General features: G+C 39.6%; 1 protein-coding gene across 1 annotated transcript; it reads left to right on the top strand.

Moving 5' to 3' along the window:
- Positions 1 to 12,813: 12,813 nt before the first annotated feature.
- On the top strand, positions 12,814 to 14,964 carry LRRN1 (leucine rich repeat neuronal 1; the record flags this gene model as incomplete). The annotated part of the gene is made up of 1 exon (XM_082322360.1): positions 12,814 to 14,964. The coding sequence occupies one exon, from the start codon at positions 12,814 to 12,816 to the stop codon at positions 14,962 to 14,964; it is 2,151 nt and encodes a 716-aa protein (XP_082178486.1).
- Between the last annotated feature and the right edge of the window lie 514 nt (positions 14,965 to 15,478).

Consider the following 15,478-nt stretch of genomic DNA (forward strand, 5'->3'; position numbering starts at 1 on the left):
TTCATAAGGTCAGGAACAGAACATGCGTCCGTACAGGTTTAAGAGGTACCCAGATTAAAGTTCTTCTCAACCACATTCTCTTATTCATTGCTGCTTAAAGCCCTGCAACTTTATGCAGATTTTGTTTTGCTATTTAGATGTCGTCTTTCATTTTTCTACGTATGGCACTGAAAGAAAATACTGGATTGGCCTATTTTGTATTGGCCTAATTCTCCTCCTGTTGAAGACAACAGAAGTCTTTGGCATCAGTGGGAAAAGAATGAGTCTCTGCTCTTAAATTCTACTGCAAAATGTTTTTACAACTTCACCTTCTAGTTCATAAGATCTTAATTTGGTGATACAAGCCAGCATTTTCTCGACTTTCCAACCATGTGAATTATCAAAATAACGGGACCTGTTTTTACCCGGAGCACAGTTTCTAAAGATCAAGCATTTGAGATAGAGTAGATAACTATTGCTTTTTTTCTCTTCTTTTTAACTTAAAGAACAATGGGGCAAAGCGATTGTGACAGTCTTCAAATATTTAACAGGATGCTGTATTGAGAATGCAGAGAAATTATAAAAGTGCCATAAAGAAACAGCTCTTTCCCTTATTTTATTGGGTACAGTGGTCTTGCTACATAATTCTCTCTCCTAAGGTGCCACCCGTTAGTTCTCTGTGGTAACACAGGACAGTATTTTCCCCAGCCACTTACAAACCGAAGTGGTCCATTTAACACTGGAGGCAAAGATTACTTACGGGTTTTATTTAGAAATTTTAGAGACTGTCAGCATCTCATTTCCAGGTATTTAATTTAACAAACTCTAGTGATTCCAGCAATTTATGCATCTGTCAGCTTTGATTAGAGCAGGAGTCCCAACTGCTTTTTTGAAGCCAAGCCCCCCTCAAGGTCTTTGGCAGGGTTTGCCTCTCGCTGGTTACTGCAGCGTTGGCCAACGCCGGGGCGGCAGCGCTTACCTCTGTGAGGGCCTGTGCGGCTGCTCCCACCAACAGCTCGGCGCGTCTTGGTGAGGTGCGGCCCCTTACCTGCATCCAGCCATGGCCCGCCAAGGCAGGGGAGGAGGCAGGGGTGGGTAACGTGCGGGCGGCTTGTGTGGAGAGGGCCCTTCTCGCATTGGAAGGGAGCAAAACCCCAGAGAGGTGTCAGGGTGGGTGGTGCTCTTCGTGCCATGATGCTCCAGGAGCAGGACTAGAGCAGGATCTACCCACCAGCTTGTTTCTCCGCCGCTGTGGGTGGGAGCCATCGCTGCCCTGTCCCGCTGACAGCCTGAGTCCCAGCTGGACAGTGCAGCCCCACTTCCCTGGGGACGACCAGTGGGGAGGTCCCAAAGGGCCCCCTGGGCTGGCTGGGCACGTCCCACTTCTGAAACCAGCATTGTCAGCTGGGAGTCACTTGCTTCACCTCAAAAGAGTTGCTTTTGTAGACAAGCAAGAGGTCTGAAAGTCAAGTGCAGGATTGAAAAATGGCGTAGCTGATACTGGGACAGAGGAGGCCATTGTAAGGATGTGTCTGGTCTGTCCGTTTGACACTCCTTGTGCATGTATTGAATGTTATCTTCCAGAAATACCAAGTTCTGGTTTCATATACACTTATTCAGTAGCAAAGATGTTATAAGGTTAAGGCTGAGACCAAAACTGGATTCCCCTATGTTCAATAAATACCTTTCAAAACTGGGGAAACGTCACCACTGACAATGCAGTTAACCCAGCTCTCCATCTCTGTAACTGCCATCTTTGTCCCTTTCACTGGAGTACTTCAGAAGAGGTCACTAAGTCCTTATTTTATCTGAGGCAGGTTTTAAATATAGCATTAATGGTTTGGAGAAGACTAGGGGCTGTTTCAGTTCATGGGAAATGTTCTCTGGGTTTCTCCTCCATACTGGAGTCTAATATTTCATATACTCCTCAATGCCTAATTTTATTTGATTTATAACTACTTTTGTACAGTCAATGTAACTTGAGTCATCAAGCAAAATGCAATCTTTGGAGTTTGCCTTTATGTAAAAATTGGATTCATGCTAAACTCCTTGCTAACCCTCAACTGCAGCAGCACGACGAGCACTGCACGAGGTACCTACGCTTCCAGGACACGCACCGCGATGCCAGCTCAGCTCCCCGGGCAGCCAGAACTCCCATGTTTGCATATGGTCCTAAAGGCTTGGTCCACTTGGACCAAACCCAGGTTTTCTGTAGTTTTCAGGGGTTAGTCAGCAACATGATGAAGAATCAGACTAAGAAACTCCTAAGAAACACATAAAAGTTATTCAGAGAGAATTATTGAGCTTGTCCAAAATGTGGTAGAATAGTATTTTATTTTTTTATAAAATATCAATCAAAGCTTGGATTGTCTTTTTGTAATTTGAAAGTGTTTGTCACTGATATAATAAAATGCTACTTTTTCTGTTGTTTCATGTATCGTATGACTTATTTGATTAAGCAAGTCCAAAAACACCTAGTAAATGCATACCTTGCTAAAGTGCTTCATATAATTACTAGGATGCAGATGAGCTACTGATTGGCCTTGCTAAATTTTAAAATTACAAATGATCCATCACTCTAACAGAAATAGAGTAAATATTGATAGTTACGGAGATCCACCACTCATAACAGGCATTGCAGTGACTTGTAAATGCATTGCAAAAATAACTTATTTTACCCATAGATGAACAACCAGTTAAGTGAACCAGTTGCAAAAAGAAGTTTTTAAATAGCTGTGTGAAAACAGGTCTTTAAAATGGTTTCATCATAGTATAAGGCACCAAGTAAAACCAGATAAGTGTTCTTTATAAATTCATTGGGAAATATGTTTTCCTTTATCTTTCTGGCCCCTTTAAGTGAAACAAGTCTGTATGTACAAACTTAACATTACTGTGCCTGAATGAATCACCTTAATGAGGTAAAGACTTTATCTATAAAGCATCAGTAACTTAAAATTTTGAGAGAAATAACTTCTCCTATGTTTTCTGCAATAGGCAGCAATTTTAGTACCTCTATATTTTGCAAGCACTTATGAAATAAACCCATCTGTGGAAAAACTGCTGACTTTGCCATGACAAGACTGAGGACTAAAGCTAAAGGAACAATTTATAGGTCTATTCTTAAACATACAAATACATTAAATATGACAGATTCCCCCCCCCCCCCCCCCCAAATCTCATGAACTTCTCAAAGCAAGATTGTGATCTGTTTTCCGCATGAAACAGAGTTCGTCTCAAAATTTAGGTGATACTTGAGATAAAGAGAAATAGCTAAATATAGGCTATTAACATTTTTACCCTGCTCAGTTGAATGAGCCTTCCTTTCCTGATGACGTGGCAGATGACCTGCTCTACGTTCCAAGCAATACTACTTAAAGAATTCTGGAATGAAATAATGATGGAAAACATATGCTCTATAAAACATGTATTTTCTCAGTACAGTGTAATGGTACGTTGGGTTATCAGTTGTGAATGGAAGAAGGAGGTCTTCAGAAAAATGAACAGACTTCAGGTAGAAGCCCATTCAAAAGTGTGGAAAGACTTGTGAAAAGGGGTAGGGGAGGGTTGTGTAATACAGCTATTTAACTGGCGAGAAAACAACTTTTTTTTTAGATCAGAGTAAAGCCTGAGTTCAGAGTAGTACCAAAACTAAATCTGTAGCCACTTAATGGAATTACTTCTATCCCATCTTGACTTGGTTGAGTTCCAAATCTTTGTCTTGGTGCTAACAGCCTTTATATTAGATCTCAGCTCCTCCCGTGATAAATCCATTTATTTTGTTATTGGTATGTTCACAGTCTTGAGTGAACAGTAAGGTGTCTCCATATCAGTGAATTCAATATATGGTTTTATTAACATTTATATGTAAATATAGCTCTGAAATAGAGAATTTGATCTTGCAAGCATATAACTCCTAGAAAAAAAAAAAATCAATAAAAGTCTATTTTATTCTAAGGGCTGAAGTCTGTGTAAGCACACTACATGTATAAGCGGTGTAGATATAGATGTAGGCTAACAGTAAAATACAGTTTAATACTTAATCACTAATAATTGAAAACTAAAAACATAGTACAGCCACAGGAAACGGAATTATCAAAGTAGAGTGTAACAAGGACCAGAAAAATAACTTCTTTTCTTGCTTGAAAATGATAAACAATTGAAGCTATAGATGGCTGGCTTATTACATGTATGTACGCATGTGTGCATATGTATAAGTTTTTAATAGCAAGTCCTATGCGTTTCCTACAGCCAGTGCTATTATGTTGATTTTATAAATACATACTGAGATACTGAGTCATTTAAGTTTTTATTTGTTGGCTACCATTTCTAGCACAGGAGTTTTTGGCATCCTTTATGGTAGTAACAACTACTTACACACCGGGGTCTTTCCCAACTGTGGGGGATCCTGAATGACTCATAGCTGGAGTTTGATCTAGAACTGTGTAGGAAGCAAAATAATCACACTGCCAGAAAGCCAGTCAGCAAAAAGAGAGGAAGAGGATTTTCTGTTGCTTCGTGAAAATCCTGCGGAGTTCTGGCATCCATATTTCTCACGGTTAAAAGTATTTCTCATGTGCTCCTTGTTTCATTATTATTAACCCTTCACGTCCAATAGCCAAGCTGCCTTGGCTCTCAGAGTAGTCAAAAACCAAAAAGGAAATTCTACTCCAAAATACAACCCAATCTCTTAATGCCCTTGTTCCTCTTTTAGAGCTATTTCTCTTTTAAAAAAAAAAATTGATCTGTACTGATTTTGATAGATAGCAAGAAGCAGAGATTATCTGAGTTATTCTAGTATGAAATCCTTGTGAGGTAGGTGCCCCCATGGGTAGCAGGATGTTCAGATCCTTCCATGTGGTCCTGAGATCCCAAGTATGCCAAGACTGAATTCCATTTCTGTTCTTTAAATATGATTAGAAGATGAAGCAGTATTTCTCTAGTCTTGGTCCTCTTTCATTCTTCAGCCAGCAGATAGACTAAATGCAAAAAATACTAGGAACAGGTCTTCCAAAATTAGTTATGGTCTGTAAATTTTAGACACTGTACAAGCTAAAACCAATTAGGTTTAAATTCTCCCTCGCATTTAAAATATACAGAAGGCCATGAATGCATTACAGCATGTGCAGGTGGAAATGAAAGCATTTCCCAAGCGGTTTGTCCTCCATCAGCTGCAGGTAGTTGGCCTGCATTTCAGTGCAGAAGGGAAGAGCTGCAAGAAAGGTCTCATGAAACTGGCTTTTAACCTGACAGTGGAAGTTATTTGGTTGTCTGTCAGGAAAGGTGATCTAGTCAAATAATTTTATCCGGTAGTTATGTGGAATGAGGATAATAATCACAGACATGATTCTTCTCCATCTAATGAAATGAAAGCTTTACTACTGCCTTCATATTGAACAGGGCCAGGCCCTGTGTAGCAGGACATCAAAACGAGTCATGGGCAATAAAAGAATAGCCCATATTGTCCCAAGATTCATCTATTATATGAAAATAAACATAGTAAGAAAGTAGATAATAAGTAAGTTGGGTTTCTAATGTAAGGATATTACTACTGTACAAACATATCTTGCCTTTCAGGTTTTCAAGGCTTTTAAATGGTTTTATGAGTTTTTTCTTTCCTAAAGAAAAAACAGACTGTATAATTTGACAACCCACTCTTTGGAAAGCACTTATTATTCCTTATGTTTCTAAGATGACTTGTTAATGGTAATTTGTAAGAGATTTTCAAACAGATGACAGAAGCTTGGGTTGCAATTCCATGGTTGATTTGATGGGCCATAAACATACCATAGCTGTACTCTGCATGGTATCTAGCCCCTTGTGCTTGAGATCAGTATATGAATGAAAATAATTTTTCTCTCTCCTGCAAATTTACTTCAATATTTTAATGAAAAACATTGTATCCAATGCAAGTCTTAAGAATAAACCCCAATAAATTACAAATTTTAAAGATTTAATACGCTGTTCTGCGGTGCAGGCATTATGAATAGGCTGCTCTTTGTATTCCTTCTGTGGAGATAAGACTAATATTTTTCAAAAGAACACAGATAAAGCATGCTAAGGTTGTCTTGAAATATAGCAAATCACCTTCTCACCAGAGCTTTCCCTAAAATTAAACACTGACTTTATTTTGATGGAATGTGTCTAAGACAAGAAGAAAAAGGAGGCATTATTTGCAGGGAAAAAACCTCCAAACCTTAAGTGCTATAAATCCCGGAGGATGTGTTTTGAAGCTTTATACTATTATTACATGTCCTATAGGTCCTTGTTTTTGTCTTCGCTTTTAATAACAAGTTCCCATTTTAAGATTTTGCGATGCTCTTTCAACTGACTCACATCATTTTCAGCTTGACTTTTCTGTATTTTACACAATTCAGGCTTGTAAATAGCTTATTTCCTGATGACATCGGAGACTTTAAAAACCTCAGTATAAAAGGCTTACTATCAGGCATGATTCCTCAATATTTTTCTAAATGGACAGGATTGCACTTGTAAATTTGATTCCTGGGAAAGGAGCCCGTTCCATAGGTTAGCTGTAAATATCCTGGTTATTAAACTCAAAGTCCAAGTCCAGCCTCTTTCTTTAGGATGTACAAGGTCACTGATGTTCTTGACTGGAGTAAGCCCTGGTTTTAGTAACACCACACTTTAGACCGGGTTTTGTGTTGTGCTTACTTGTGTGATTTAGTGGGTGCACGTACAGATTCATATGGCAGTACTTAAATGCCACTCTCTCTCCTAAAGCACTACCAGTGGTTATGGTTCACCTGTAATACGGCACCAACAGCTCAGTTTTTCTCTATAGAAAATGGCTGGATCTAGAACCGCAAAGGCCCTACTGAAGCTCAAAGCAAGGCAAGTCACTTTTTACCTCTAACATACACACAATACCCTTTCCTTAAGCTTGTCAAACTGTCTTAACCTGACTGTAATGAACTCAACCTGAGCTCATTATGGGCCAGTTCATCTCCAGTGTTGCTTCTAGTGTAAGTAGTTCTTCAGGCTAGATCTTTGCTAGACCAACGAAGGCAACATCTTTAAGCGTCCCCTGTCTAAACACGCTCTTCCTTGCCCTGACTATGGAGAAACACTTTGTATTGATCCCAGTCTGAATTTGGTTTTCATGATCGCTGTGTTCTAGCTGAAGTTTCACCGGTTCTTCTGCCTTGGCACTAACACTCGGTCATTGCAGTATGCTCCAGATCCCTGGGCATGGCTGATGGGCTGTCTTAACGTGCGTTTTCCTAATAACCCACCTGAATCCAGGATGCAGCAGCTCAGGCCAAGTTTTCCCAAACTGACTGATGATGGAGGGTGTTTGTATGGCAGTAGTTTTACAAACGATGATGATGGGGAAACAAGAAAGCTGCACGAGTCATTAGCAGAACATTAGCGCAACAGACAATTTTCCGAAAGACTAGCTACATTACTTAGGCTCAATATATGAAAATGTTTCTGTGGAGAGACGGGTAGGTACTGTGGATCAGTATGTGCTTCTGGCTCACAGCAAGTGCAAAATAAATTGCTTGTCTTAGCCTGAGGTAATTTTCTTCATGTATCTGATCCCTCAGACTTTTACCTAGGCACATTTAGTACATATGGCTGCCAAACAAAATCTGTGCTGATGCTACTTGCAATATAAAAGAAATTTTGCAAGAATGAACCACTTAACTGTGGAGAGAGAAGATTTTCTGTGGTAGTATCGCTGTTTCAAAACAGACATCCAAATATCCACGTGCAAACTGCATTGTTTCTTTCTTCAGCAATTTTTAATAGCGACCATTAATACAGTTAATGGAAGTGACAACACTTTGTCTTCCTGTTACCAAGAAAAAATGTTTAACATCTATTTTTTCTAATTAGCAAGTTAACTATGAACACTTTTTATGAACAGTTGATTTCACAATTGTCCCTTCATAGTCTCCTCTTACTGTAGACTTAAACTTACTTTTCTTTGGATCGCCTGAACATCTAGACAAACTCTAACAGCCATCAGCAACGCTACGGCTGCCAGCACACAGCTCTTTCCACCTCACAGGAATGCTGAAATGCAGGATCTTTTTCTCCATAACCAAATACTCCCCCATTATGATTTCTTCGGCCAAACAAATTCTCACCATTAAGCAGTTCTTGCAACCTATCTGGAAACAGAAGCCCTACGCAAACTCTCCCCACTGCATTTCCAGGATGGGAGACACAGGAATGATGCTTACATTTTCTGCCCACAAGAAACATGAACAAGCTAACATCCCAGACAGCTGCCATGGGTTTGCTTGCTGACAGAAATGTCGTTTCTTAATGCACTGGACACTAGGAGGTGCTATGGAAAATGCATTTATTTAGCCCCTAGTATAATATTTCCCTGCTTCTCTCTCCCATAAAATTAACCATTATTTCTGTTGTTAGCAAGTTAACAGCTGTTATGGCTGTTGTGGTGGTTTAGGACACTAGAAAATAGGAATTTAATAAATGAGGGGGAAGGCAGAGAACGCAAAAAGCTATCCTTTACAAGCTCAGTATCTCCCAAAAGAAAGGTATAACACCCCCTTACTGTTTAGGGGAAATTTCCCCACCCAGTATTTCTAAGAGAAATTTTTAACACAGAATTAAAAGAAGTGCCATCAATCACATGACCCATATTTAAATACCATTTTCAGAAAAAAAAAAGATTTTGTGATATGACTCTGTCCTGAGGGAGGTTTTGAGGACTGATATTCTCCCTTAGTCCAAAAAGCCTGGAGCCACTGCTCTGCCCCTGCTCTGGAACTGGTGTTTCTTTAAGAAACATTCCCTGGCCTTCAAAAGCCAAAATCTTCTGAACCGATCCCCTGACTTGTCTTTGGCTTGGACTGCACTCAGCTACTAGGGACATACTGTATTTGTTTTATATGAAAAAAAGAACAAGTTAATACAAAAAGGATCTCGCTGGGCAAAACGCTGAGATGTCTAGCAGGAAAGGGGCACACACTTAACGCTCAAATTCTTCTCAATTCACTCTCGCTGATTCCACCGAGAGCTGGGAACTTTCCCAGAAGCCATCCCTGGTTTATCCACGTGGGCTTAGTGATTATTCATTGGTGGCTATTTGGAACCGCTTACTGTCACAGATTTTGTTTTCAAAACCTGGTTGTCCTCCAGCTTATCCACCAAAAAAAGAAAGATTTCCTACATACATATCTTGTCTAATTTTTATTTGGAAAGATGTGATTATAATTCTAGATAGGACTTCAGAACCTGAGAAGAGTCTGACATTCGAGAAACATAGTCTTCCAGTGAAAAACATCGCGTTATTTTATTCCTTTGGACACTAAATGTCACAGAGGTGTCTGGGACCAGTCCTGCCAACAGTGCGAAGACTGGGAAGCTGAGACATCCAGGGGCAAAGGGACGGCTGTTGGTGACCGCTCAGAGAGCTGGCAGCTGCTTCTTACAAACATGAGAGCAGAGATGGTCAAGCAGATCACATACAGATACAAACAGCGGAACAAAAGCAGCCATTACTATTTAGGTATACAAAAAACTGCAGTGCGCTTTCCCACTGGTAACGGCTGCCTCTTTAGTTTTTATCAGAGCGATGGATTGGGTTTTATAGCATCAGCAGCAGCTAAAGCAAAAGTCCATGACTTGGCTTTTCCCTCATGCTGTGGCCTCTGGGCTGCCATTCACATAAGCACAGCACTAAAATGGACTAGGGCATGTGAAGCCGATCAGAATTTACTTTTTGATTACACTGGATTTTCATTTATAGCTTCATCCAAGCTGCCCTGGGCTGGGGGAGATTGGAGACAGTAATGTGCAGGTCATTTCTAAAGAACATTTTCCAGTTAAAGAAAATTAAATCCATTTGCAGTAGAAAATAGCTGGAGAAGAGAAAGTGTCACTAGTAACTTGTAAAATCATATGTCTACAGTGATCATAAACCCAGAACTCTATTCAATAAAACCAGAAATGCCTTCTTACCAAGGATGAACAATAAATGTAATGTGCAAGTAAGAGGATATAAATATTCAACAAAAGAAGGATCGCATTCGAATTTGTTTCAAAATCTAGATGTGCTCCGACATATTTTAAAAGAAGCTTTGAAGTCTTTTTTGGGCAGTTTCATTTTTAAAGTACTACATGATTCGTATAACTACATCAGAGCTAAATCAGTACTAAAACATCATTAGGGTCCACAGCTTTATAAGGCATGGACTTCTTTCTCTTCATCTATTTAGAAAAAAAATACAGGAGAGACTCTGAAGGCATGAATGTTTGGAACAATATTGCCTCTTGTGGCATCTGGTTTGGTGCAGGCTGTTGCCCCTGGCTGAGCTGCTCCCTTTCGTGCCTCATTGAGCCAAGGCTGCAGAGCTGGACCAGAGACATCTCCCTGCGCAAGGGAACAGCCCTCGTGCGAGGGCAGCTCAAAGCACCTCCACTACCTGTCTAAAATTGTTACCAGATGAAATCACTGCCTGCATTATTAACTGGCAAATACTACAATTTGAAAAGTCTGGAATTAAATCAATTAAACTTCAGATGTCATCAGTATTCCTAGAACCGTCTAGTTTGGGTCAGCTACAAATGGATTGTTATTGAGAGAAGCATCCATTAAAGTCAGAATAACTCAGTTTACGCCAGCGTCCTCATCACTCTTATGTTAATATGCTCCTTACTATTACAGTGCCGTTAGGATTTATTTTTGTTAATGCAGTAAATGTCTTATTCAATTCTTCCATCAGTTGAAAGTTGTTTGAGAAGGAATGTTTGTGCTACATCTGGCTTCTCCCCCTCCAGCACGGTCTCCTCAGCTCTCATTCAAGTCTCAGCTACCAGAGAGAAAATCTAACTCAACAGGGTCAAATGCTTTCTGGCTAACTTTGCTGTCTCCCTTCCTCCAAAATACAACCACAGAACAAATAACAGCATGCCAAAATAAAAATGCTATTTGGTGTGTTCTACTTATAGCACTATATAATAATCTGAAACAAAATATTGTAATTCCATTATCTAATATGCTGACCAGATTTTGAAGTGAAAGCATTGTATAAATGGCATTCCTGTCACCACTATCTAGATTACTATTTCAAAACTATTTCTAAAAGCTGTATTTAATTTTTTTATTTTATATAGTAATATCTTTTGTGGGCTTTGACTAGGTTGAGGCTTCACTACCTTCTAATTGAAAAAGATGCTATTTCCTGCTTTCTGCTATTACTTTTTATCATTGTTATGTACTCTGTCTCAGATATAGCACAATTTGATTATTTTAGTTACATAAAAAGACAAAACTTTTGTTTGAGAACTCTCGACTGCAGTCATTAGAGCATGAGATTTACAGTGTTGCCTGGAACTTCAAGAGGTCTGCTCTTTAAATCCTTATTCAGATTTGTCACATGCCTTGCTTGCGTATGCTTTGTATTTAATTCAAGGCCTGTTGAACACATGCACTAACCTGTTTAACCTTCACTGTGAAACACTGTAAAGGTGCACTTTATCTGCCAATATTGATGTGCACAAGGAGCCAAGAGGCATTTGAAATCACCACCACAAGCACTAGTTGGAGAAAATCGGGTCATGCAGCATCACCATCACTGAAGCAAGATACTTCTGAACTGGAAGATAGGCAGCTGTTGTATTTAACACCACAGGCCCCGAATTGCACATTTTTTACACATACACATACAGAAACTCCCAAACCTGTACCCATGCTTTTTGCAGCAGCAATAATAGAGGGGTTTGCAGATAACAAACTACTTCTCAGAGCTTACTTTTTCAATAAAGTGAGAATGAGAAAGATTTTACTAAGAGCTTAGATTTTCCTTGAATATGTATTTAAAGACGCACAACACAACAGATTTTCTGAGGTACATTGGACACTGCTGGGTTAATTTAAACATACTCTTGCATGGGTAACTTCAGGCTAAGAAGATATAAATTGTGTGGCTTACGCAGTAGTTTGGAATTGTGGTAAACAATTCACATATGATGCACAATGCAGTACACACAGCTAAAATAAGGACAGTACGTTCATTTAATCAAATTTACTGTTATTGTTTGGTGCTTAGCTGGATTAAATCTAAGCTGTTATCTGGAACTGATTGATTAACTCGGATTAATTTTGGCAAAGTTCGTATGCATTTAGCTTGAAACTTATAAACCAATATCTTTCTGAGCCTTAATTCCACGCACCTGAAATCGGAGCCTTGGGGACAGCTCTGGCACCCTGACTCCCATCGGGATTATGCTCTGCGCACTCATTTGAGACCTAGCTGCACTCGCAAGCATATCCTCCATCTTTATCATTTCTGAAGCCATTCAAACAAATATTGCACAGCAAAACTGAAAGGTATCTGAAAGTTTTATTTTCAGATGATTGCATACATTGTTACAGTCAGTCACTTGGGAGCTACCAGAGACTCTTCTCATGTAAATCCCAAGTAGAAGAGAGTTCTAAACCCTACATAACTTAACTATACCAGATGAGGATTTTCATAAGAGAGATGAATATTAAAGTAATGATTGTTTTCAGATATTTTTCTTTAAAGGAAAGGATGAAGAAATTAAATAATACATGAACTGTGTATGAGATGAGCGTAACATATACTCTAATCTGTTTTCAGGAACATCTTCAGACACTGATTTGCAGAAGATTCTGGAACACAGAGGAGCAGCTGAGAGTCTTCAGACCATTTCTTGTCTTCTCTAAACTCAGAAAATCATCTTTCACCGTCTGGATGTCCAAGCCTTTCATTTTAAACTTTAAGCTTTGCATTTTCTGCCTGATAACAAATTACCCTCTCAATCTGCTGTTATTTTAAGGGGCTGGGGAGCTGAACTCACTAGCTGACCGGCATGGCGAAGGTTAGAGTTGTTTTAACTGTTTGCCAGTTGGTGCTAGAATTGTTAATGAATTCATTAACTGAGTCTTCCATACAGAGTAATGAATGTCCACAGCTTTGTGTATGTGAAATCAGGCCGTGGTTTACACCACAATCAACATACAGGGAAGCCACAACAGTTGACTGCAATGACCTTCGATTAACAAAAATCCCCAGCAATCTTTCCAGTGACACTCAAGTCCTTCTGTTACAAAGCAACAACATTGCAAAGACCACAGATGAACTCCAACAGCTGTTTAATTTAACAGAATTGGATTTTTCACAAAATAACTTCACAAGTATCAGAGATGTGGGGCTCTCAAATCTCACTCAACTTACTACTTTGCACCTGGAGGAAAACCAGATAACGGAGATGACTGACTACTGCTTGCAAGACCTTTGCAATCTTCAGGAGCTATATATAAATCACAACCAGATCAGCAGCATTTCTGCAAATGCGTTCTCTGGCCTGAAGAATCTTTTGAGATTACATCTCAACTCCAACAAATTAAAGGTTATTGACAGCCGTTGGTTTGATTCTACTCCTAACTTAGAGATTCTCATGATAGGAGAAAATCCAGTGATTGGAATACTAGATATGAATTTCAAACCACTCTCAAATTTAAGGAGTCTAGTTTTGGCAGGTATGTATCTCACAGACATTCCTGGCAATGCCTTGGTAGGCTTGGATAGCCTTGAAAGTCTTTCCTTCTATGACAACAAATTGGTAAAAGTTCCTCAGCTTGCACTTGAGAAAGTTCCAAATTTAAAATTCCTGGATCTCAACAAAAATCCAATTCATAAAATTCAAGAAGGTGATTTTAAAAACATGCTCAGACTGAAAGAGCTTGGCATCAATAATATGGGAGAGCTTGTTTCTGTTGATAGGTATGCGCTGGACAACCTGCCTGAACTTACAAAGCTTGAAGCCACCAACAATCCAAAGCTGTCTTACATACATCGTTCGGCATTTCGCAATGTTCCTGCCCTGGAGAGCCTGATGCTGAACAACAACGCCTTGAATGCAGTCTACCAAAAGACAGTGGAATCCCTTCCAAACCTGCGTGAGATCAGTATCCACAGTAACCCGCTCAGGTGTGACTGCGTCATTCACTGGATCAACTCAAACAAAACCAACATCCGTTTCATGGAACCTCTGTCCATGTTTTGTGCTATGCCTCCAGAATACAGAGGACAGCAGGTGAAAGAAGTGTTAATACAGGATTCAAATGAACAATGTCTTCCAATGATCTCTCATGAGACCTTTCCAAATCACTTAAACTTGGACATCGGCATGACAGTGTTTTTAGATTGTCGGGCCATGGCAGAACCTGAGCCAGAAATTTACTGGGTCACTCCTCTCGGGAACAAAGTAACTGTCGAAAGTCTCTCTGACAAATACAAACTGAGTAGTGAAGGCACCTTGGAAATCTCTAACATCCAGGTTGAAGACTCCGGGAGGTACACCTGTGTTGCTCAAAACATAGAAGGGGCTGACACGAGGGTTGCTACTATCCGGGTGAACGGAACGCTTTTGGATGGTACCCAGGTTCTGAAAATCTATGTTAAGCAAGCCGAATCGCATTCAATCTTAGTTTCTTGGAAAGTTAATTCCAATGTCATGACTTCCAATTTAAAATGGTCATCGGCCACTATGAAGATTGACAACCCTCACATTACGTACACTGCTAGGGTCCCAGTTGATGTACATGAATATAACCTCACACATTTACAACCATCTACAGATTATGAAGTGTGTCTAACAGTGTCAAATATCCATCAGCAAACTCAGAAGTCCTGTGTTAACGTTACAACAAAAAATGCAGCTTTTGCGCTAGATATTTCAGACCAAGAAACCAGCACTGCCCTTGCAGCAGTAATGGGATCCATGTTTGCTGTCATTAGCCTCGCCTCCATTTCTGTTTATATTGCAAAAAGATTTAAGAGAAAAAACTACCACCACTCATTGAAAAAATATATGCAAAAGACCTCTTCAATCCCACTGAATGAGCTCTACCCTCCACTTATTAATCTCTGGGAAGGTGACAGTGAAAAAGACAAGGATGGTTCTGCAGAGACCAAGCCAACCCAAGTCGACACATCCAGAAGCTATTACATGTGGTAACTCAGAGGATATTTTGCTTCTGGTAGTAAGGAGCACAAAGACTTTTTTGCTTTATTCTGCAAAAATGAGAAGTTGAAGACTTTTGTATTTTTGACTTTGCTAGTTTGTGGCAGAGCGGTGAGGACAGGTGGATATTTCAGAATTTTTTAGTATAGCGTATCGCAATTGTTTGACACAAATGGCAGCTTCACCTAGCTTCCAATTCTTTCTTTTTTTTCCTCTCCATTTTTTTTAGTTATTGTGCTAAACTTAATGCTGTTCTAACTACAGTGCTGAATAAAATTAATGAGAGGCTGGGGTTACCCTGTGATTCAAAAGTAGCACAACCCCATTCTTCTGAAGCCATCAGTAGAGTACAGTATCTTGCAAAGCTAACATACAGTTTTGAAACTGCATTGAACTAGGTTTGTATCACTGGTCTGAGGACTCGTATGCTGAGAAAAGGAGACCTTGAATGATGTTAGTTGACTGTACTGTAATGTTGTATCAACTGATTTGAATGTTTTTGACTTTG

The sequence above is a fragment of the Platalea leucorodia genome, assembly GCF_965183815.1.
Source record: "Platalea leucorodia genome assembly, chromosome: 9".
Taxonomy (NCBI): Eukaryota; Metazoa; Chordata; class Aves; order Pelecaniformes; family Threskiornithidae; genus Platalea; species Platalea leucorodia.